This window comes from Mytilus trossulus, chromosome 6 (assembly GCF_036588685.1).
Source record: "Mytilus trossulus isolate FHL-02 chromosome 6, PNRI_Mtr1.1.1.hap1, whole genome shotgun sequence".
NCBI classification, from domain to species: Eukaryota; Metazoa; Mollusca; class Bivalvia; order Mytilida; family Mytilidae; genus Mytilus; species Mytilus trossulus.
The window spans coordinates 28932593-28959034 of NC_086378.1; the positions used below are offsets into that span (position 1 = coordinate 28932593).

Sequence of the window (26442 nt, forward strand, 5' to 3'; positions counted from 1 at the left end):
CAGCTAACCTTCTTTTCACTGGCAGTTGAGAGTTAGGGAAATGTCACCGTGTGATTTGGGAACCAGTTTTACAAGGTCCAGTGATGCTGTACGCGTGTGCAAGGTTTCGTCATCTGGTAAGCTGTAAAGCAGATTTTAGCAATATTCCAAGCTTTCCTCTTTAAAATAACACTTTCTTTCTTATAAAATAGACACCCAGTCACTACTTGAATGATAAAATCTTTATTATATATTTAAAGATATGTATTTACAATATTAAAATCAAACATTTACCGGTAAATTTCCATTGATTGCAATGCAATCTCGTTTAAAAACTATATTGCACTGCATATATCATTTTTATAGCAGACAAAACTTTTCAAACATTCTCAATCCTTTGAATAATTTACAAATAAGTAATTACGGTCATATCTGATACAATATCCTTTTGCATTTATTTTACTTGATATGAAGATTCGACAGTTTTCTTTTTTGTTGATTTTTTTTTGAAATTATGGAGGAAAATGACATTCAAAGAGGGTAAGTAGTAAAGGGGGAATTTGTAATAATAAACCATAGCCATTTCATAATGTTTACTAGTGCACAAGAAACAAATTACGTACATATACATGAAGCATTTACCAATTTGATGTCACAGTACTAAAATAATGAACTTAGAAGTTGGATACATAATCATTATCCAGATACAAATTATATTAAGATTGCAATCATGGTGCACAAAATTATCCTGCATGAACAGGTCTTTTTTTTTAGGAGTTCATCAGTCATTGTCAGAGTTCCATCTTCTTTTTTGTATGCTTATTACAGTTTTTAAACACTGAGACACAGTCACGACTATTTATGTTTTTTGAGGATAACTATTTAGTATTAACCTAAATTTCTCTCTTTGTTGTTTCCATGTAAAGTATTTGTTGACACGAAGGCCAAAAAAAAGTATGCGTGTTTACCATGTTTACTGTCACCAAGGATTTGTATAGTAAGATTACTATAGATACAAATTCTTGTTGTTACCATGGTAGATAGGGCATTTTTTTTTCAGTTTTAATATCCTTTTTTTTTTACATTGAGTCTATGTGAGCATCTTTGTGACTTTAGCAGTGCTTAATCAAAAATTGTTAAAAAATATTAAGTCTTTGAGCTAGGGTAGGGGATAAAATTTAGTTTAGGTAGTGATGTATACAGTACATGTAAATGCACATACTTTTTGTTTGGCCTAAGCTTTACTATTTTGTGGCCTTACATTGTATGTCCCTCTGGGGATGGAAAGGATAAGTATAAGTACCAAAGTAAGCTAGATACCATTTCTATATATGATATTTTCCTTTACTCATCCTCCTTATATTAAGTGTGCTGGCAGATCCAAGTCAAACTAAGATGTAAGAGTTTAAATGATTTAAAGTGCAGATAGAAAAGATGTTGAGCAAAAAAATAAACATTATTTGTGTGGGTCTACAACTAAGTGAACGTCAACCAACTTCTCATAAAGTGTTTTTGCCCTTGAATGAAATTTCAAAAAATTTCCCATATTCTTGACAATTACCTCATTTGTACATAGGAGTAAGTAATTTTAGAAAAAAAAATTGGAAAACTTACATCATGTACATTCATGACATTGTATGTGAGTGATAACCTTTTTATGCCCCATTTATGGTCATTATATTTTTTGGTCTGTGCCTCCTTTCGTTCCTTTGTTAAAGTTTTTTGGTCAAGGTAGTTTTTGATGAAGTTGAAGTCCTATCAATTTGAAACTCGATACAAATGATTCCTATGATATGATCTTTCTAATTTTAATGCTAAATTAGAGTTGTGGCCCCAATTCATGATCCATTAAATATAGAAAATGATAATGTGATTGGGGTATCTGTATACTACAATGTATGGACACTATCTTGTTTATTTATATGTTCCCCTTAAGCTTTATATCTATCTTAATATGTGTGTCAAAATTTAAAAAAAATCTGTTTAAAAACATGAAAAAAGAAACATTTATATCATGTATATCAATGGCAGGCATGTAGAAATGCTCTTTTACTCAATTTGTCTGTCAGTTTTTGCAGATTATTTAAACATCATGAACATGTTAAATTAAGCATAACAAAAAAATATTTTTAAGTTTGGACAAAACTTTTAGGTTAATAATACAACTAAGAAGTCAATGGGGTAGAGTTGTTGACCTCTGTCTCCATGATAGAGTAGTTCTGATTATAGGAAAATTCCCACGGCTACTTTTAAAGCATTTGCACATTTACTTCTTAACTTACTGGACTTGCACACTCCTGATATTTATATATTAACAGAAAGGGATAACAGACATGATTAAATTATTTTTACAAGCAAATTACAAAACAATATTGTCATATGGTGCCTAGAAGATTCATAAAATCTGTATTTAAAGATCAAGGGAAACTTCAAATTCATTTATATAGCCTGTTGATCAGTCATGTACCGGTAGGTGTGATAACTAAAATTTGTAAGATATAATAAAATCCTTGTTACCCCTGATTGTAGATGCAAAATGTTAAATTATGCCTCTAAATGTTCATTTCTCAGAAACTTTGACATGTTTGAAGTAAAAAAGGTCAGCTATACTAGATACTGGGTAAGTAGAATGATAGCCAAGGTGTTTATTTCCATCTGACCTTGAAATTTATTTGACCTTGACCTAATTTTTAGGAACAGAAACAATGTTTTATTAAAATGTAATTATCTGTTATATAACTGTGTTGAATTTGAAGACTTTCTGTTTCAATACATCATTTATTTATGTATATTATATATATATAAATCATGTAAATACAGATAAAACATTTCATCCTGAGTAAACTTGTTTTCTTGATGAAATTCCTAAACCATTGTTCAAACCTTTCTTAATCATGTTTAATCACTTCAACATAACTTTAAAACATTATACACTTAAGTTGTTATGAATATATATGTATTCGAAATATAGGTACTTGTAGTTAAATCAATTATTGATTTGGTTCATATGAACTGATTTAAATAAACTGTAATGCATATTAGGAATTACGCAGTAGATTTTAATAATTTTTGTTTACAAAATAATGAAACACTTGAGTAAAGAATTAAATGCAGCATGATTTAATATTATTCAAAACATTATTTAAAGGATCACAAGGTATTATCAAGATTATCCACTACGGCACTAGTAAATTAAAGACAATTTTGTAAATGTTGTAGTAAACTTTTGTTAATTTAAATGCAAGAAAGTCATTGAAAGTAAAGATGTTTCTATAAAAAAATCAGCTTTATTGATTTGGAGGAAGCCATAATGTGACATATTGCGTTCATTTATAGTTAAAGCAAATACTTGTAGTTCATTGTAACACTTTGTGTCTGTATTTTAGTCAGTACTGTAAAAACATTTGTCTGACCTACAATTTATAGATGTTATGAACAGGTTGAATACCCTCATTGAACTTGGTATAAAAAGTTATAGGTGTAGTTAGGCCGCAGATTAATTACTGGTTGTCGACACTATGTCACATTTTATAATTATCTGTTTAGTTGGATGTCTCTTGTTTTAGGATAAAAACATCAGTTTCAAGCTGCACGAAGTATGCCTGGAAGTCCAATACTTCTTAGCTCAGCACCGCTGAAACTAATAGATAAAGAATCCATGATGTCGAACAGTTCCAATTCTAGTGAAGATGAAAATCCTGAACGAGGAAATTGGGGAAATAAAATGGAATTTGTTCTATCCTGCCTTAGTTATGCTGTAGGTCTTGGTAATGTTTGGAGGTTTCCTTATGTTTGCTACAGAAATGGTGCAGGTAATTCAGTTTTCTCTATTTAATCATATAAAATCATCTTTAATGATAGCCTAGCCAAATGCACTTTTTGTTTGTTTGAATACGACACTCATTGCAAAGTATTCTTAATTGAAAGGTATTATCGGGGTTATCATTATTATATGTAATGTAAAAAATTTATACATTTTGAAAAGGGAACTATCATTTTATTTAATATCCACTAAGACATTGTGATTCATATCTACATGTAATACGGTAATCATTTTTTTAATGAAATTATGGTATTTTTTAATCAATTTACAAATAGGATATAAACTGTGTGACTGATTATAATAAGAATTGAACAATCTTGAAATATGAATGAAAGAGGACAATGTCATTGGGTTTTTACATGTTTTTGATTGCTCACATAATAGCACCATAATTGGGTATATATGAGATTAGCTGCAAAGTTGTATTTATTATAAAGCACAAAATTTCACTAAGGAAGTGAATATATGGGCAATAGCCATGTAGCATAACTAATATTATAATCTGTTTAAGCATAATGTCCGTAATTAATCTATGTTATGTGGCAGAAACTGTGAATAGCACAAATAACGGATAACAAGATGACATTTAGAGGAAAGTTTGTTATCTTCTGCACAATATGTTCATATACTGGTACACAGTATGCTGAGGCATTTAAGGGGAAGGCCAAAAGGGCCAGGGCCCCCATTTCAGGAAAAATTTTGAGAATCACTGAAGCATGACGAGAACAAGGCCCCCTCTTAGGCAGTCAGTGGGCCCCCACTTATGAGAATTTCTGGATCCGCCACTGGTATGTCATGTTCTTGCAAGTCCTGAGTATGAAAAAAAGTTGTAAATAAATTCAACTGAAACTAGTAATAACCATGTCAAATTCTAAAAATTAAAAACTTCTATGAACTAGTGAAGATACAACACAAGTAAAATGACAAGTCATGCAAGTTATCAATTCTAAATTCACAATATGTGTATAAACTGTAGCTTCCTTTGTGTAGTTTCTAAGAAGACTGGTTAAAATCATGTATAACATATTTATGTGCTTTATTTTCAGGAGCTTTCCTTATACCTTTTATTATAATGTTATTTATTACTGGTATACCATTGGTCTTTATGGAGCTATCCTTGGGCCAGTACTGTAGTTCTGGAATTGTCACTTTATGGAAAGCATCACCAATATTTCAAGGTACGTATCATAACTTTTGGCCTTGTTGTATTAAACTACAAATTTTGGATACATTATAGTAAGACAATTCCTGGTTGGATGTGGGTCTTAGATGCTTATTAAATTAAACAAACATTTTTTCTTCTTTCAAACAGAAATTCTTGCATCAAAATTTTTCCCAAATTTATAATATATATTTTGAACATATTGACCATTGCATCCAAATATTTGTCTGTTTCCTGCCTCCAGACCTCCATACCTCCAGACCAAGTTTGACCACTTATCATGAAAGATTAAACAGCCTTGCTAAAGATATATTAAAGAAATAGAATTTTAGCTCACCTGGCCTAAAGGTTGTATGAGCATCTGCCTGCAATTGTTATCTGTTGATCATTGTAACCTATTTAAAAACAAGAACTATCTTTAAAAAAGATATCCGACGTATTTAAATTTGAGTATATGTTTAAAACTATCATTACAAATTGTTTTGTGAATATTCCGATTATAAGTGATTTACCATTTAAATAAAGTTTTCTCTGTTTGTGTTCAGTAGTCTCAGTCCTCGTATCTTTCTATTTATATTCACCAAAACCCCGCGGAAATCTCACATGTGTAGGTGTGTTCTAAAAGTCATGTACGTTCGTACAACAAAGTTTACATTAAAAATTATATAATTGTCCTGAATAAACATGATAAACAGCTGTCATGGATGCAGACCTATTGGAGAAACAATTATTTTAATAAAAATATAAATCTTTGTAAGATCTAGTTCAAATATTTATAGTTTTTCACTTGCGTTGATTCCATCACGATATAATTAAGAAGACGTTTTTTCAAACACAACCAAATCACCCACCATGACAGCATTTTGTCCAATCACAGAAAGGATTTTGGAGCATGCGTATTCTGTTGCCATAGTTAAGTGTCCTTAAGTTCAAAGGGCACCAAAACTATACCGACTTCATTGGAAAAATCTTCCCAGAAACTTCTTGGCAAAATATTACCAAATTTTACCTTAATTTACACAAATGACACAAGAGCTGTTGCTCAAATCTTTGGAGTTATTTACCCAATTTTGAAGAAACTATTAAAGTTGGAGATGCACCCTTAAAATCAAAATGTTTTAAAAACAAAAATAACCTAACAAGTCAAAATGGAAATCTGCTAAATGATTCTTTAATTAAAACTCAGTCATTATAGTTGTGCATATATATTATATCCCTTAAAAACAAAAAAAAACAAAATTATTTATTAAATTGTTTTGCATTTTCTGCAGAAACCATTATCATGATATTACAGAGCAATTGTAAAATATTGAAAAAGATCACTTAGACTTCACAGAAAGTTTGTTCGAATATGTTGAAATTGCTCCTCTGCTATTAGGGAATATATTTATGTAATAATTTTGTACTTTTTTCTAAGCTAGGAACTTAGTTATTTTCCAGCGAAATTACAGCCTTGACATGCTTGATGAAATATATGAAATAGCAACTACATTGTAAAAATACTACAATGATTAGTCACAAAGATTGAAACCCAGCCAATTGAGACTTTGACCCATTTTTGCTTGTTAGTTTTTGTTGTTGTAATTATAATTTGTTTATTTTTTACACAAGACAGATACAGACATCAAGCTTGACTACATACATTTGACATATGTACATTTTGAAGTATGGTCTTAAAATATTTTTTTTCCTTTAAACATGTTAAAGTCTATTATCAAATATTTACTCATCATAGCTAATAAAAAAATCATGTAAAAATAATTTTTATACCAGCTATGCAATATTTAATACATAAAACAGTTTCTAATGGCAATTGTTTTTACATATGTAAATTATTTTTGTGTTGTGGATAAAATGTTCCATTCTTAAATGCAATATTTAAGATATTCAGTACTCTCTTCCACAATGGTTTTAACTCCTGAAATTTTACAAGTATAGGTACAAATGTATAATATTTCAAAATTAACATGACATGTTGAACTTTATTATACAGGATCAAAACTTCTGCAATACCAAAAATAACATTTTTTGCTTGTAAAGTTTTAGAAAAAAACATATAAAAAAATTCCAATCCTCTGTTTAAAAATTTGAAAATTGGTAATTTTTAAGGAAAGTTTTAATAGAACTCCTTCTCTTTTACTTGAGTCTAAATTGGACTGATTGCAACTTAGAATGTTGTTATGTTCATTTTTTGTCCCATTAAAATGATCAAGCATTGCTACATGTCAAGGTAAACAATTTGTAAAAGACTTGAAAGAGTTGTATTCACAGGAAACCGTTTTTATTAATGATTTATTTTTTATAAAGGTCAAAAGTTGATGCTTTGTTAAATTTTACATGTTAATATTTGTATGTGAATGATTGATTATGTCACCTATTTGTCATGTTAAAACTATACATCACTTTTTGTATGTTTATACAACATTTAGTGTTTAGATGCATGTTTATTATATGAATTAGATCTTGCTTAACGCCACCTGTACTTTTGACTGGTGTAATAAAAGCCTAATATTACAACTAAACTTTATATTTGTTTATAAATGCTTTTAAAAGTGCATCAGCTGTCAAATTCGTTAGAATCATCTGGAATAGATAATGACAAATTTTTATATGTTGCAAATATTTTTTTCCCATTCTTTTATATAATGATATGATGTTGTCATTGTCCTTGTCTTCTAACATGTCAAAAGACACATTGGCTTTCGGGACAATAACTTTAGTTAAGGTGAATGGATCTTTATGAAATTTAATGTGGTTGATTTTGAGGTTATGGTACCAACAGTTTAGGAATAATGGGCCAAAACAAGCATTTTTGTAGTTTCCAGACAATAACTTGTGTGTAAGTGTATGGATCTCTCTGAAATTGTCCCAGAAGGCTCCATATCACAAAGAGAGTTTAAGGATAACTGCCATAAACATTAAAGAAGTAGGGGCAAACAAGGCCCAAAATCAAACATGTTTCTAGTTTCCATACAATAACTTATGTTTTAGTGTATTGATCTCTCTAAAATTGCACTTCAAGGTTCAATACCACAAAAGGAAGCTGTGATTGAGTATGGGGGTAATTACTCCAAAGGGGTTTTAGGATTGGAGAAATATTTTTTTCATATTTGTCCATATTTTTTTCTTCACAATTTCAAAAATTTCAAATATTTTGAAAAGGTTCAAGAGGAAATCACAGTATTGCACAAAAGATTTTTAAGATCTTCCACCACATTTTTTTCATGTCAGAAACCTATATTATGTTTGATTGCAATCCAAATTCAGAGAGTATCAAGCTTGAATATTGTGTCCAAACTTGACCCCAACTGCTCAACCTCTGCAGTCATATCAGGCTGCGCTGGTCAAGGTAGTTTTTGATGAAGTTGAAGTCCAATCGACTTCAAACTTAGTACACATGTTCCCTATGATATGATCTTTCTACATTTAATGCCAAATTAGAGTTTTTACCCCAATTTCACGGTCCACTGAACATGGAAAATGATAGTGCAAGTGGGGCATTCGTGTACTGAGGACACATTCTTGTTATTATTATTATCATCTGATACATATGTTTTATAAAAAATATTATAAGTCAAGGAAAGGGATCTTTGCGTAGACTTTCTTGTTTCACTTTTCAATATTGACATTCCTTTTTAACTTAACATGCTTTTTGTAGCCCATCCCAGTTATGGGTAAAATTGAATTTTACATGTACATGGATTCAAATGAGATTTGATTTTTGACTTGTAATCCAACAATACAAATTATTTATCAGAGTTTGTTTTTTTAACTTATTTTGACAAAATGGTATCAAAAAATGTTGCTAAAAGGGAAATATTATTTCACAATTCCTTTTTTATCTATGTTTTGAAAGAAAAAAAAATAGATTTTTTTTTTGTCAACTTCATAGCTTATGGCCAATTTATAAATATATATTCAAATCATATTATTGAAAATAACTGTATGAATTAAAACACAACTTGTTGTAGTTTTATTAAGTTGAGATCTTATTAATTAAAGATCACAATGCACATACATATATAGTGTAATAGCTCTACACTTCACCTACCTTAAACATCCAATAGAAACTCTTGAACAGAATTTGCTTAGAACTTCATGAATTTTCTTCATTTCACTAACTAGTCAATCCTGATGTATACCTTTACTCTCAAATTAATAACTGCCGTAAGGTTTATCCATACAACATATTTAAGGAATGACTGTAATATTTTTTCTGTCTATGGAGAAATAACATAAAAAATTTGGTGCACACTAAATAATGCACGTAGCGGGTTATTTAACAGTGTGCACCACGTTTTTATGTTATTTCGAATAGACAGAAAAAATATTACAGTCATTTCTTCAAATTTAATTCTAAATTCCATTTCAAACCGTAGAAAACCATGGAAAAATGTTGATGACGTCACGGTCACATGACTAAACTATGTCTATGGGCTCATAACCAAATAACGTCAGCCAATCAGACTTGTTACATCAAAAATTAAATTATTCAAATAGAAAGAAAGGTATTTCCTTTTTTAGAATCAAGTTTATGGATCACCTCTAATGAAATGTTTTCTCTTTATCATTTCAGGAGTTGGCTGGGCCATGTTTGTTGTGTCTGTTCTGATCTCAGTTTATTACAACATGATTATAGCCTACACATTGTATTTTTTATTTGCATCATTTGCCAAAATTCTTCCCTGGAGTGCTTGTGGATCCTGGAGTACTGAAGGTTTGTATATGAATGTTATAAAAAATGAATTAAGTCTCCTTTGTTGATGGGTAAGCCCTAAATGACATTTAAAAAAAAACATGGATTGCACTGAAAAAGTGCAGTCTGAACCAAAATCTTTTTCATCTACAAGTCTAACTATATAAAATTTTGAAAATTTCACTAGTCTGGGGCATCGGACTAGTGGCTAATGGTGCAGACTGAAAGTGAATGTTCCCCTTTAACTCACTTCAGACATGGTGTATGTCACCTATTGCCCTCATTTGGCTTTGTACCTGTCCTTTTTCATATTATCACATAAACTAAAAATTAACATTGTAACAAATTATCAAAAGTGATATACTTTCAACTTGTTCCATATTCCTTTGATTTATTGCCATAATTATTACACCATTAAAAGGCTTCATACGAAATGTTGAGGCACTGTATTGCATAATAGTTCACTGTAAGGCATTAATCACATTGTTGGTGCCTACTGCAATCTAGGCCAAAAGGAAAGTTATGTTATGTCAATCATGTCAATTATCAATGCTTTTTAGCCAGTTTTTTCAATGAATTTGACCACTACTGCCTGCTTTCACTAAAGGTTACCTTAAAGAGTAAAGTTATAGAACCAGTATAAGAATAAAATTGAGAATAGAAATTGAGAATGTGTCAAAAAGACGACAACCCAACCAAAGAGCAGAAAACAGCCAAACCACCAATGGGATCTCTACACATTGAGTAAATCCCACACATTGTTAAAGCTGTGCTTCAGCTGGCCCCTAAACAAAAATGTATACTACTTCAGTTATAATGGACATCATTCTAAACTCTGAAATAATTGTAAATGAACTAAAATTAAAAATCATACGAGACTAACATAGGCCAGAGGCTCCTGATTTGGGACAGACGCTTAAATGCAATTGGGTTAAAGACAACTGCTGAATTCCACCAGGTATCAACCCTAACTTTACCATTACCATATGTGTACTACTTCAGGGTGTTAGTTCATATATACCCATTAACATGATTAAAGAGAAGAATGTTCATATGATGTGATTTTTTCTTGAGGTTCTGCTGTTGATCATGTATCAAATACTGATGTTCCGCAGGAACAATTGTTTTAAAATGGTAATAAATGAAAAGTACTAGTTAGAAATAAAGGGGTTTTGAAGTGAGAAGTACCTGTTTTATACCAGGAGTAAGATATAAGGTTGTTTTCTTATAGTTTGTAATGATGGAGAATTATTCAAGATTAAAGCCTGTACAAAGACTGGAGGTGAATGGTGTAATGGTGGATGTATAGCTAACATGACAGCACTGAATGAGACATACAGAACAGCTATATCACCAAACTGTTCTAACTTTACATCAGAAATCAAATCACCTAGTGATGAATTCTTCCAGTGAGTACCATGTGACATGTTATTAATGTAGTCAATAGTTTAGCATTGAAAAATACCAATAGAATGGTGAGGATAATGGAATAGAAAGGATCTGGTGTGTTAATTCATAAAACAAAATCAGTTACATGACTAAGCACACCTAAAAAAAATCTAAAGCAAAGGAATAGTGCGTTTTCTCTTAATCACATGGAGGTCCTCAACAAAAACTATCACCTCCCTTCAAATTTAAGATGGCCTTTGGTACTGGATTTGAATAGTCTAGCATACTAGTATCCCTAAGCATTTACATGAGTAAAGAACACAATTCGGAATGATATCAGTATCTGGCAAAAAAAAAATGAAAGCTATTGTTAATAGCTGGACTATGAGACTTTGGAGAAAAACCTCATTGTAAAATAGAGAAGCCATGCAAACATTTAGACAGACAACAGCATATACATATGTCAGATAACTTTGCATGAATTAATGTTTAAATAGGGTAATTCATTTGGTTAACAACTTCAATCCACAATAAAGCAGAAAAAGTGACCTGTCTAGCACAAATAAACTATAAGCTCTTCTTCATTTATTTCCTATGGTATCAAGTTTAACAAGATATAGAGGTCAAGGACATTTAATATTTTCATGGATACATTGCATTTTCAAAATTTTGATTAATTTCATGGTTCGACTTATAAATACAACCATGACAACTGAAGATATCATTTATTAAACATTTTTTTATTTGTACATTAAACCTCTATTAATAAAGTTTCTAATACTATCTGTGTTTTTAAAGTGAATATGTATTAGGAATAACTGACGGAGTTCATGAAATGGGAACAATACGATGGGAGCTTGTTGGATGTCTAGCTTTAGCCTGGGTACTAGTTGGATTATGTCTAGCAAAGGGCATTAAAAGTTCAGGGAAGGTGAGTAGTAGAAGTGCTTTGAACTTTGAAATTCTAGATTTTAAGTTGATGAAAAAAATGAGGAGAAACTAGGCATGAAATATGTGGCATATAAAAAACATGAAAAAGCTAACAATGAAAAAAAACCCACTAAACTGATGAAGTTCTTACTAGAATTTAATCTGGCAAATGAAGGTAACTTAGAAATAAGAAGATGCGGTATGAGTGCAAATGAGACAACTCTCCATCCACACATTTTGACCAATCATACACCAGACATAACCAAGAGGGACTTTACTGTGACAATTGCTATCTAAAAATACAATGAAGATAATCAATTTTACTTGTTGGACTTTAAATATGTATTTTGGTTTCAGGCTGTATATTTCACAGCATTTTTTCCCTATGTTGTACTGCTGATATTATTGGTGCGTGGATTAACATTAGAAGGATCTGTGGATGGTATTGTATATTTCTTAACTCCACAGTGGAGTCAGCTAAGTAAGGCTCAGGTAAGTCAGCTATCTGTAGAAATTGAATCCATTCTTGATATTGTTTCGTCATTTTATATCAATTTTGTATTCCTTTTTGTCAGTCAGGGGTACTACTTGTACAAGTTATTTTTAATTACTTGACGAAGTAATGTTAATAAACTTATACATGTATAAGTAAATTTGTAGGATACTTATACAAGTGAACTCTATTTACTTGTATAGGGCCTAAATTAATATTTTGTTTGTTTCCCCAATCCTGACCCTGCCCAGCAAGGTGTGGGTAGGTAGGTAGGGAAATAATTTTATTTTTTCCAAAAATCTTGAACAATATCAACGATGCAGCAAGCCTGAAAATCAGAAAGGAATAAAATAATTTTCTACTTAGTTTTGACAATAAAATTTTATGCAGGGGTATTGCAGGGTCGGTCGGGATGAGGAAACAAACAATACTTTATTTTAGGCCTAGGTAAACAAAAATATTGTCTGAGTTATGTCCCTTAGACATTCAGATTTTTTTTCTTGTAGAAGTAAAAAAGTCATCCTATCTTCTTTTATTGATTTTTTATGACTTCTTTGCTCTAATAGAATTTTAAAGTATCTGCCCTTTGCAGATGTCTTTACTCATCATTTAAGTTTAATTTCATGGACAATGACACTCCTATTTGTCTTCAGGGGCGTATGACGGTCTTCAGAACACTGCTCATTTACAAGCTCCCAAGGAGCACTTTTTGAAGGCCATACCCACATACTTAAAATCTTTGCAATCAGTTTCATTAAAGGCATGAATTTACTTTTAAAAACTTGAGGACTTTTGTGGGATTGTAAGAAAAATTTACTTCAAATAAATTGTATACAAGTAAATTTTTGAGAAAATTAAGGGGAGATTATTCAAACATTATTTATTTACTTATGTGTGTATATTTTTCTTTACTTCTTTAATTAATAAAAATAACTTGTACAAGTAGTACCCCTGACTGTTTGTGAAAAGAGGAAAATGTTTTAAAAACTTTACAGATTGTTATTGAATTCAATAGATAAAAAGGTCATTTCAAAAGTTGCTTAAGTACTTTGAAAGTTAAAATTTCTAGATCTGTTGTAAAGCCTAAAGGTTGTGACTGGTTCATTTCTATTTGAAGTAAAATTATATTTATATGTGACCCGCCATGACATTTGCAGGCTTATGGAGGTAGAACGTCATTGTTGATTTTTTTTTAACTACATAATAATTTTATTCATCAAATATTGCTTGTCATTGTTAGAAAAATTATAAACATGATAAATATCGAGATTCTATGAAAACGTATTTGTGAAGAAGAGATAAACACATTCCTTGGCTTCTTTTTTGCGGACGCCGAACTATACATCATATATACGTTTTGAAGTTTGACTTTATCGTTTTAAGTGAAAAATATTTGAATCTACATTTTAAATTAATTTTCAAAAAAATAAAATTTCCGCTCTATAGATTTCCTTTCATAAATGAAGTCTGAAATATACCCATGATAAATGCACCGCATCGAATGCTTATAAGAGAACACCTACTTATAAACTGTTACGCGTCGCATAATATGTTTAGAGACATGCATAATAAATCTAAATTAAAAAAGGAATTCTTAAAGCTTAGTTGGACAACTTTTAAACTAACTTCATCTCAACAAGTTTAAATAACATGTTTTAAATTGAGCTACAAACAAAACAAAAATGCTCTAAAGATTTTCTTTCATAAATGAAGTCTGAAAAATATCCATAATAAATGCACCGTATCAAATACATATATGAGAACATCTATTTATAAACTGTTACGCGTCGCATACTATGTTTAGAGACATGCATAATAAATCTAAATTAAAAGGGGGAATTCTTAAAGCTTTCTATGACAAATTTCAAATTAACTTCATTTCAACCAGTTTAAATTACATGTTCTAAAATAGAGCTAAGAATTGTTTGTATTGTAGTAAATTTAATTTTTTGAAATTTTATTCAAATACGCTATTGAACACCACTAAGAGCCAATAAATACAATAATTGTGTATTTTATATATATGTGCCTTCAACAAATAAAAGTCGTCATAGAACAGTCTCATTTTCATACCGTTATTCGAAATGACTCGTTTCATTGCTATTACAACAAATATGTCATACATGTAATACCATGACAGAGAGTTTGTTTTGTTTTTGAATATTCTACATACATATACAAAAAAGCAATTTTTAGACAATTTTCCCTCCTAAGCCTGTAAGTGGCTAGTCACATATAATTTACGGCGTTTTTATTACAATGACGTTCTACCTCCACAAGCCTGGATATGTCGTGGCTGGTCACATATATAGAAAATGATTACGCTCTATAAAAAAGTTGCAAGGATTTTGAGATTTTTTTCTGAAATAACTTTTTACATTTGTTATATTGCAACTATCAAATCTGTATTTGATCTTTAAAGATAAGTAGACAATATGATCAAATATTTTGACGGGTCATGCATGCCAAGTTTGTCTTGAATGTATTTTTAGTTTATGTATCTATATAGTTAGAAGACATTGCATTTTAATTTTATTTTTATCTTTGTAATTTTTACACTAATGGTGACCAGTTATAATTCTTGTTGAATTAGGCTGTAAATTGATAATATTTTTGTTTTTCACTGATCAAAAGTAAAGGGAGATATAGATAAAAAATTTCAGGGATGACACTAGAATCAATCATTTTCAGAAAAAGCAATGTAATAAACATCTTTTTCCTTTTCACATATGATGACAAAACCATCCATGATGACTGTATTTGGCGTGGGACGTTTGGGCTTTTTCATAGGACATTTGCGCTTTTAAAAAAAGGATATTTGTTCTTTTACAGTGTTTGTTTTTTATAACTGACCTCCTCTTTTATAAGGGCTTGGGACCCAGGTTTGACCTGGCAGAGTAAAAGTCAAATTTTCTGTTTGGTCAAAAGTTTAAAAATCTATTCATGGTACCTTTCATATCCAATCAGGTCATAGCACATTGATATATGTTTTCCCTTGATAGTTGAAGCCTAAGGAGTGAAAAATAGCTCTTGTTATCTGTTCTGACTGGTATTTTATCCACAATTCAAATAAATAATCAAGTTTCTCTTTCTCAATTCTTGAGTGGGTGCCTGTTTATCAATACAACGAATCTTACTGTAGTTCTGTAATTCTCCGACTATTATTCATTGATACTCTTCAAAAAGATGAACATAGCAGGATGAGTCAAATAAAACTGTTCATTAAAGTGTGCATTGGGCATGGAAGGATTCTGGATCATGTGTTGATTCAATTGTCACATAATTTTCTGTCAGGTAGTTGCAAATTTGGAACATCTAGGTTCACTTATACATAGGTAAAAGGCGCAAATGTCCGATCACTTTAAAACAGGTGAATCAAAATCTAAAGCGCATATGTCCATAGTATTTGAAGCGCAAATGTCTTATCGTTTTACAGGTAAAAAAGTGCAAACGTCCTGTGCCCACTGTACTAATAGGTCATGACCTTGACCTTTATTGAATTGTTTATATTACCCTTTTTTTAACGGTAATATTTGATGAAATTCAATTAAGAAAAGTAAAATAGGCAAGTCTATGGGATTTTTTTTTTATCTAAACCATAGTTGCTAATCTGATATGATGTTATGTAAGAACTGATCTAATTGGATATTATTAGCAAACTGATCTTATTGGATATTATAAAAGAACTGATCTGATTGGATATTATAAAAGAACTGATCTGATTGGATATTATTAACAGGTATGGGCTGATGCAGCTGTACAGATATTTTTCTCTCTGTCACCTTGCTGGGGAGGTTTGATTACTTTAGCCAGTTATAACAAGTTCCGTAATAACTGCTTCCTGTAAGTATTTACAGGGGTGGGGAACCAGTTTACCCAATCCATATAATGCTGTGCAGTCAGTTACCTCCACTTGTCTGTGCACTTATAATTTGTGATTTTTGTTGTTGCTAAAAGAGTGCATTAGATTGATTAATTTATAAATGTGTTTTTGCAACAGTATCACTTTTCTAATACAATAAAATTGGTATTTCAGCTGCTCCAAGAAAAATAAGCAAGGGTCTTTGTAGGAACTTTCATATTTAAAATTTCTATTGGTGGTTATTATAAATTTTTACCAGCGAGCATATGGTAATAGTATGTCAAGTGGGGCTTTTAGAAGAAATTGTCATGGATTCTCTTTTAACATTCAATAGAATAAACCATATTTTAATGTCAAGTCACAGTAATTGGGTTTTATCCCAAATCTTCTTAAATCTATGAGTGACAGTTTTTTGCTAGTCAATTTAAGAATACTAAATAAAGTGAGCTGCATCAAATAGAAACCGACCTTATACAAATTAATATCAGTAAATCTATTTACTTATTTCAAATTGAAAAAAAATCTTTATGCAAAGTATGCTACTATTTAAAAATTGAGTTGATTCAAAGAACCCTTCTAAACAGACCTAAATTTGTCTGTTATTTCGTATTTGAATATTCCCAAATCAATAAAAGTCTGATATTTGTACATGTATAGGTGCAGTTGCATTAATGGTTGATTTTTATCTGACGAAGCTCAAGTGATACGTTTCTGGAGCACATTTAATTTTGCAGGTCCATACTCGAGACATTTGAATTTACATCATATTATCTTATATACCATCAAAAAGTGCTAAAAACAGTTTCATCAAATTAATAATAAAACAAATAATTTATTGACTCACCAGATTGCTAAACCAGGCTTATTTCAAAGATTTTGCATGTAAGAATTTGTCTATATATTTTGGAAGTATTTAATATATTCTTAGATGATATGGAATTCAGATGTCTGATGTATTCTACCCTTGTGACTTTACTTTAATTCTTGATAAAATTGACATGGAGTTTCATACAATGAAAATAAGAATTATATTCAATAATTCCTGAGATATTGTGCATTTCTGGATTCAAAGCAATGATATCATATACATATATATATGATATATCTAAAAACATAAAAAATTGAGAACTTCATGTCAGTTAATATTTTCTGCATTTGTTTATTTCAATATTGTAATCTTTATAGATCTTATAGAAAATTTCATTGACATTCAATCTACAAGAAATTTTCCATTCCTATCATAATATTAAGTGTAAAAACATTATTGCTGTAGCAAAGCCGTTCAATTTAGATATCCTTTTATTATAAAATTAAAAAGATTATGTAAATTTATACATTGCTTGAATGTCAAAAATAGCTAGTTTATATTGATTTGTAGAGCTTTAACATCATAGAAAATATCTGTAATTACATAAATTGTCTGTTTTCCAGTGATGCCATTATTGTATCTGTCATGGATTGTGTGACCAGCGTGTTTGCTGGACTGGTAATTTTTGCCATCATTGGATACATGGCACATGAACTGAATGTAGAACTGGACCAAGTAGCAAGTGAAGGTATACTATATTTAAAACATTTTGGGAATAAGAGGAAATTAGACAAAATGGAACTTTTTTTTATACTTTGTTAAATTGTATTTTATGTCAGACTGATCATACTTTTTTCTATAATTACACAAAAAAGTCTATGTTATTGAGCTTGTTTTCACAATTTTGGTAGGGTGAAACCTGTAAAAATGTCAACATGTGTTTGAAATTAAACAATTAAAAAGACTCCTTGGCAGGAGTCAATAACCATGGAAATAACAATAAAGTATAGATATTATGTGGAGATGATTTATTTTTGTGTTTGTGTGTTTTAAACACCACTTTTGAGCTGTTTCTTGGCAGTTAAATTTTATTGGTGGGGGAAGTCAGAGTGCCAATGAAAAATCACTGACCTTTGATAGGAAAACTGACAATCCTAGTCAATTATTAAAATTGATGTCAAGTGCACCCGCACAAGCAGGGTTCAAATTCACAATCTCAGTGTTGACTTGCTAGTGATTACAGTATTAACTACTTAAACCACTCGGCCACCAAGGCCCCTTTATGTGAAAATGAGATTTGATGATAATTTTGTTATTTTAGGTGCTGGTTTAGCATTTGTTGTTTATCCAGAGGTTGTGACAAAGTTACCAATATCACAGTTGTGGTCTGTTCTCTTCTTTGCCATGTTGATCACATTAGGTTTGGGTACACAGGTACGTATACATATGAAGTCAGCTATCTAAATATCAATCTTAATTTAGAAATTTTATAACTTCATCATACATCAGTTGTGAAAATTATCAGAAATAGCTATTACTGTAACCCTACATGTTTTTGGTGATTCTTTGTTTTGAAATGAAATCCAAATGTGTTTTTTTGTCGAGCCTTCAACTTTAGTCAAAAAGCGAGACTTAGCGATCCTACATTCCGTTGTCGTCGTCCACAAATATTCACTCTGTGGTTAAAGTTTTTGGAAATTTAATAACTTTCTTAAACTATACTGGATTTCTACTAAACTTGGACAGAAGCTTGTTTGTGATCATAAGATAGTATCCAGAAGTAAATTTTGTAAAAATAAAATTCCATTTTTTCTGTATTTTATTTATAAATGGACTTAGTTTTTCTGCGGGGAAACATTACACTCACTCTGTGGTTAAAGTTTTTAAAATTTGAATATCTTTCTTAAACTATACTGGATTTCTACCAAACTTGGACAGAAGCTTGTTTATGATCATAAGATATTAACCAGAAGTAAATTTTGTAAAAATAAAATTTCATTTTTTCTGTTTTTTATTTATAAATGGACTTAGTTTTTCTGCCGGGAACCATTTCACTCGGTGGTTAAAGTTTTTAAAATTTTAATAACTTTCTTTAACTATCCTGGGTTTGTACCAAACTTGGACAGAAGCTTGTTTATAATCATAAGATAGTATCCAGAAGTAAATTTTGTAAAAAAATAGATTCATTTTTTACGTATTATACTTTTAAATGGACTAGGGTTTTCTGCCAGGAAACAACACATTCACTCTGTGGTTAATTTTTTTTTAAATTTAATGACTTTCTTATACTATTTTGAATTTGTACCAAAATTAGACAGAAGCTTGTTTATGATCAAAAGCTAGTATCTAGAAAGGAAATTTTGTTAATATTTGGTACCTGTGTATCTGTGTTTTACTTATAAATGGACTTAGTTTTTCTTCAAGTTAACATTACATACAGTCTGCAGTTGAAGTTTTTAAAACATTTATTTGATTCATAAACTATCCTAAAAAATTTACCAAATTTGGACAGAAGCTTTATACAATCAAAAGATAGTATCAAGAAGAATATTTTTATTGATTGTTTTCTTCATTTTTGTTGAGCCACTGGGTTCCGCGGAACCTTTACGATTGTTTTTTAATGTATATTCCTGATTTGTATTATATAAACATAAAATATTTGAAAAGAAAATTGATATCCATGTGCTGAGCTTTATCAATAACATTATAATTCATCTTTCAGATTGCTACTGTAACAACAGTCCATACCACTTTAATGGACTACTGGCCACATGTGTTCCGTGTCAATCAGAAACGCAGGATTTTATTATTGGTCATGATTGCTGTGGCTTGCTTCTTATTGGGACTTGCATTTTGTACACAGGTAAGGGTCTGTATGAATGTCTACATTTTATTCTGATCAGATAAAATTTTGATTTTCAAAAGTCTCTATATCATGTGGAAAAATTCCATATAGCATGTCAAATTGGAATTTAATATGTACACTGTTTGTTATCACTTTGTAAATTGTTTTCTGAACCCAGTCATTTATGATTTACATTTGTATTCAAGGACGCTGTTTTAAGTTAAATTTCAAATCTGGAAATGATTGAAATAACTACATTTGTATAAGTAAACCATTCCCTTTTCTGTTTCAGGGAGGAATGTTTATTCTACAGCTGTTTGACAACTATGCTGCTACATATTCATTACTATTGATTGGTTTAGTGGAATGTATTGGTATCGGTTGGGTATATGGTGAGTAATACTGTTTATTGGATTAAGGGGGTTGGGGTTGAGATATAATGCTTATTACCAGAAAACATATATCAAATTGGAATTTGGGGGGCATTGCTTTTACTGTTCTCAAGTTATGCCCCTTTATAACGTTTTATGCAAGTGGAGACATCATGTAAAAATTGTGTCATAGAAAGTGTTGTAAAAATATATTTGTTGAGTGTCCAATAGTTATTGCTAAAATCATCTCCTTCTCACTTGCAGCATATTCATTTTCTGCTTTTATTTTTATCCAGGTGCTGATAGATTTTTGGGAGATATAGAACTTATGTTGGGAAAGCGTCCTTCCAATATATGGAAATACAGTTGGAAGTTTGTAGCACCTACAGCTTTATTGGTAAGACAATAGTGCTTTACATCTATAGATGAAGTTTTGTTCAGTTTACTTTGAAGACTCAATAAGATACCTTTTAGCATTTGTTTAGCATAAGAAATAATTAGAATTTAGAATGGAAATGGAGAATATTTCAAAGAGGCAACTACTTCACCAAAATGCAGCAAACAGCCAAATGCCACAAATAGGTCTTCAAGATAGCGAGAACATTCCACAACTGGAGGTTGCCTTCAGCTGGCCCCTACTCAAAAAAGAGTACTGGTTCAGTGATAATGGACGTCATACTAAACTTCAAAATATATAAATGAACTAAGATTAAAAATCATACAAGTCTAGCAAATACCAGAGGCTCCTTCCTGACTTGGAACAGCACAAAAATGTGGCAAGGTTAAACATGTTTTGTAAGATCTCAAGCACATGATTATATTTATTGCTATTCAGTTGACATGATGGCCTGGAAATAGAATAATGATAGGGTGACATATCTTCCTGTGAACTAGCATGTTACATATACACTTGGTGTTGCTATCTTTTACTTATATATATATATATTGAAAAACAATGGATATGGGGCATCTATCCATGACACAAAATCAGCATAAGCACACAAATAAACACACAAAAAGCAAATTTCTCTACCTTAATATGTGAGATTGATTTATGCAATTTCAAGAATTTATATATGATATATGTGCATAAGATTTCTGAATTGAAAGTATTCATTCAATTTGGCACTTGAAGTTAACAGTCATTCACCATCAACATGAAAAATTGAGAGCTGTTGTGTAATGGTTAGATTATCTGACTACCAACACCAAGGTTCCTGGTTCAATCCCTGTTCCATGGTGAAAACTTCAGAGACTGAATGTTCAGCTCTCACTTGACAACATTTGGGAGAATGGTCCTGAAATTCAATGATAGTCTGTGTAGAAAGGGGACGATAAAGGCTGACTGGTGTTAAAAAAGAGTCATATCTCTTGCTAGTAATGACTCCTTCTGAAAAGAACAGGCTAATGTGGCTACAACTTAGCACTCACACCAGCAAAGTGGATAGGGACTTATATAAGTTGCAATAACTTGTTTCCCAATCCGCTATAAATAAATATGTTTAAACTAATATAAAAAAAATATTCTTTACATGTAACTTTTTTATTTCAGGCTATTTTGATATTTTCATGGGCTGATTTCAAGTCTTCCAAATATGACAAATACGTGTTTCCATTGTGGGCTGATGGTTTGGGATTCATCATCACCCTATCTTCTATCATACTGATACCAGCTATAGCCATTTATAAAGTGGTTTGTGCAAAGTGTACATCAGGACTTGGATTAGTAGAGGTAAAGTTTATGTCTTCTGTTGACTTAAGGTCAAGGAACAGTAAATGGGCTATGTCAGAGATTTCAGTAAAATTTGGCATACAACTCTGCCTCGATGAACTAAAAATCGAAAAAATAATGCATTTATCTCAATTATCTTTTTGAATATTACTGATTGATTTCTTACAAAATGGATGAACATTTGTATAGCAAGCACATAAAATCGGCTAGGCCTTAATGCCCCTACTCCTTTCCGTTAAAATGATGCAAAAAAAAGATAGGGTCACTGACTTCGTTTTTACGGTATTAATCATTCAAAGTTGCGTTCTTTGTGAAAAAATCCAACAAAACGTCGGAATAATCGTAAGGTTATCGCGTTGCAGGCCGTAAAACGTTGATTTTTGACGTTTTTCACTATCAACAAGGGAGCAAATTGATTGTTAGACAAAAAACAAAGTCGGTGACATTATGATAATTTTATATCATTAAAACAGAAATTTATGTGTCGTCAATATATAGTTTTTTAAGAAAAATCTATGGAGTAGAATTAAAGATTTTAGAAGGTTTTTTGTCGATTTTATGTGCTTTCAATTACAAATATTCACCCATATTAAAAGAAATCAATCTGCAATTTTTCAGATAATAAAAGAGATAAATGTATTATTTTTTCGATTTTCTGTTGTAGTTCAACGAGCCAAGGTTGTATGCAAATTTTTAGCAAAATCTGCGACATAGCCCATTTACTGTTCCTTGACCTTAAGGATGTTCCCTACTCTGTTTCAAAATAACAAGCTATCAAAAAGAATGATATAAACTGATAGTATATAAATAAAGGAACTATAAAAGCCAAAAAGAATGAAGGGTCTGTGTGCTTGTTTTCTAAAAGCAACTGAAAATTTGGTGGGAAAAGAATATCTCTAGATTGTTCATACATTTAACATTGTCATCATTTTTCTGTCAAAAAGTATGAAAAAATTACAAGGATTTAATAAGATTCAAAGATGGCATTTTTAAACCATACGTAATCAAATGATGAAAAGAAAAGTAGGGGTTAGTGGGCAAAATAATGTAATGACCCTACATGAGGATTCGGAAATCTGGCAAAAATCAAAAACTTGAGCTCACATCCTTAATAGAAGTTTCTGTTACTGAAGAGGTGTTAAGTTAAATAAGTCTTCTGTAAATAGATATGAAATTAATTCTGTTTTCTGTTATTATAAAGATGAAAAGATTCATCTATTTTCTATTTTACTAAAAAAAAAAGTCAACTTTAATCAATTTCTGTTATGTAATCAATGTCACATTAAGTAAGTTTTCTTTTTTATTAGATAGAGGTTAAGTTTTTTTAAATCATCTATTTAAAACTTTGAACACTTTAGATAGGCACATATATACATTGTGTATAAAAAATAATATAACAAATACACACCCTTAAAACACATGTCTAATGTCTATCTCTAGATTCACCTTACTTCATAAGGTAACACTAAGATGTTTTGTAGTTAAATTTTTATATATCCGATGTGGTCAGCTGGACATGAGGCTACATATTTTGTTCTGTAGTGTATCAAAAGTGTGAGTTCAAATCCCATTGAGAGACAAGAATTTGTCAGCCAAAAAATCTAATTCTAACACTGTTTGGTTTTAAGTTTTAGACAGATACATATATACATGTATACAATATGTGTCATTATAAGAAATTGATGAGGGTTAATAAAGTGATTGGAATTCATATTTATAGCTCTTAAAGAATTTGATTTCAAAATATTGACTTGCAAAAATGGCATATGATAAATACTGATTTAGAATTGATTTGATTTTGCTTTTTAATGTTTTAACGCCACTTTTAAGCACCTCATTTAGGCTATTTTGTGGTGGCAAGTTTTTATTGGTGGAGGAAGCTGGAGTGCCCAGAGAAAACCACCGACCTTCAAAGGGGAAACTATCAAACCTAGTCAATTCAGATTTGAATCGAGTGCTCCAGCACAAGTGGGGTTCGAACTAGTAACCTCACACTGATATAGGAAAATATGAAGTTAATTATATTTATTGATATGACAGTGACCCAACAACCAGACTTCTATAAAAAAAAAATCAGCCTTTGTATCATGATACTTCTATTTAAATTCCAGTGTTATATGTTTCACATTCATTTTATACAGGTGATAAAAAACTTGGCAAAACCAGCAGATGATTGGGGTCCAGTGTCGAAAGAACACAGAACAGAAAGAAAAATGATTGATGGAACTCCTACTGAACAGTTTGAATCTCAGATTCCATTTGTAGGCTCACAATACTCTGCTGAACAAGACACTAAAGTATAAAGGACTGTCTCAAAGACAGAACTGTGTGATGTTTCAATGTACGATTTAAAAATAGAATACCTGACATTAAGATTGTTGCTGTATTGGGACCCTCAAGTAGTCACTTAAAAGTTAAAACACAAACAACTATTTAAAAGTCCTAGAACCTAGAACCATTTGCACAAAACTAACCAGATTTTTATAGAATGCTCAAAATTTATTACATTCATTGGCATGCATTCAGAAACCAAGCAAACATGATAAGTGAATTTTAGAACTTGGCTGACACATTTGTCTTGATATCCTATTGAGTAGGAAAAGTTATAAGTTTATTTGTTGATCACTTAGCAGAAGTCCATATTTCAACATGGACATATGGTGTAAGGTAAAAGGCTTACTAAACCTAATTATAAAAATAAGTTTGAAGGCTAGCTTCATTTACAACACATACATATTTGTAGAAAAATCTTGTACAATGTATGTAAAGAAGTCAACTTTCTCTAGAGTTACACTTACAAAGACTGAAAATGTGTCTATTGAAAATGCAATACAGATCTTTAAAAAATGTAGCATGCAAGTAAACTTTCTGAAAGAAGATGTATTAAAGAACATTATCAAGTCACTTTTGGTCATTGTATATCCCAGTACAAAAAAAAAAAATAAGAAGAAATATGTCATAGGTTTTCACAATGAAATATATGAAGTAAAGAATTATTTTTTTCCGACTGAGAAGTGCTATTTATTTATGTTTTAATGCTCATTTATATGGATATTTTTATTGAGAATGTGCCAAACTTGAATACAACAAACAATTGATTGATTTGAATTAAAGGGTAAATGATATATATTTTTAAGAATAGATTTTTGTTATGCCTACAGTATAAATGTTAAGAATTTGATTTCTGGATGTAGATGCACAGGGCTCTGACTAAATAATTAGATACAAAGGAAGAAAAGAAACCAAATTTTAGATAATCAAGTTTAGTTAATACAAGTTTTAATGCCAAAGGGTTCAAGAAAGCTTTTACTTGGTAAAGGTTATCCATCAGACAATACCATATGAGTTTTTGATTTGATGAAAATGTCTAGCAATATTTTTTGCCTTTTATCTCTAAAACATTAATACTACTAGTTATTGTTATTGAAGTATTACAAATTTGGTATGCATTTGTATAATGGTCAGTTAGATTTACTACTTGAATACTTTAAGATGAATCTCTAGAAATTTTTAGTTCAGAATCTCACTGTTTTTTATGATATTAAATGATAAATTTTATTTTAATTAACAATTTAAAACATAATTGAATTATGTTAATTTATTTGTTAAATTTCTGTGAAAATTGTTGTTTTATGAAATCTCATATTTGAACTTTTTATATGTGTTTATGTTATTGTTTATTGTTTTATTACTCCTTATATTTTGTTTTGTTTGGTGAAGTCATTTATGTTGTGAATTTACATACTCTTAGTACTATTGCATATATGATAGTAAAATTAGTAAAAAAAAATAATATGATCTTGAATTAGTTGAAGTTTCTCAAGTGCTTTGTGCTTTATATTTGTCATTTTGTAATTGACAAGATTGCTGGCATGAATAAAATTTATAAAATTGAGGTGACACATCAATTTAAGTTACTTGGTTTTTTTATCAAGCCATGCCAGATCTTTGTGATCCCTCTAGATTATGAGATGTTACAGATTTCAAAGTTGAAGATACAACATGAAAGTAATTTTTGAAAGGGTTGGCCTAACAGCTACTGTATTTTAGATATACACTTAAAGGGTTGGCCTAGCAGCTACTGTATTTTAGATATACACTTAAAGGGTTGGCCTAACAGCTACTGTATTTTAGATATACACTTAAAGGGTTGGCCTAACAGCTACTGTATTTTAGATATACACTTAAAGGGTTGGCCTAACAGCTACTGTATTCTAGATATAGGCTTGCACAAAAAAAAAAAAAAAAAAAGAAGATGTAGTATAAATGGCAACGAGACAACTCTCCACAATAGACCAAATGACACAGAAATTAACAACTATAGGGCACTGTACAGCCTTCAACAATGAGCA

The 26442-nt window shown here is 30.6% G+C and overlaps 1 protein-coding gene across 1 annotated transcript; it reads left to right on the forward strand.

Moving 5' to 3' along the window:
- Positions 1-26003, forward strand: LOC134721056 (sodium- and chloride-dependent glycine transporter 1-like). Its single transcript, XM_063583761.1, has 15 exons — positions 1-116; positions 3546-3791; positions 4849-4980; positions 9541-9681; positions 10892-11069; positions 11848-11980; positions 12337-12471; positions 16212-16315; positions 17766-17890; positions 18464-18576; positions 19865-20005; positions 20280-20379; positions 20655-20755; positions 21911-22090; positions 24232-26003. Exons 2-15 carry the CDS (start codon positions 3578-3580, stop codon positions 24391-24393), a joined length of 1959 nt encoding a protein of 652 aa, XP_063439831.1. The 5' UTR covers positions 1-116; positions 3546-3577; the 3' UTR covers positions 24394-26003.
- Positions 26004-26442: the final 439 nt, after the last annotated feature.

Coding starts and splice junctions, on each gene's coding strand:
- LOC134721056 (XM_063583761.1), top strand. CDS start 3,578: ATGCCTGGAAGTCCAATACTTCTTAGCTCAGCACCGCTGAAACTAATA. Junction 3,792..4,848: donor TTGCTACAGAAATGGTGCAG/GTAATTCAGTTT, acceptor CTTTATTTTCAG/GAGCTTTCCTTATACCTTTT. Junction 17,891..18,463: donor GGACCAAGTAGCAAGTGAAG/GTATACTATATT, acceptor TTGTTATTTTAG/GTGCTGGTTTAGCATTTGTT.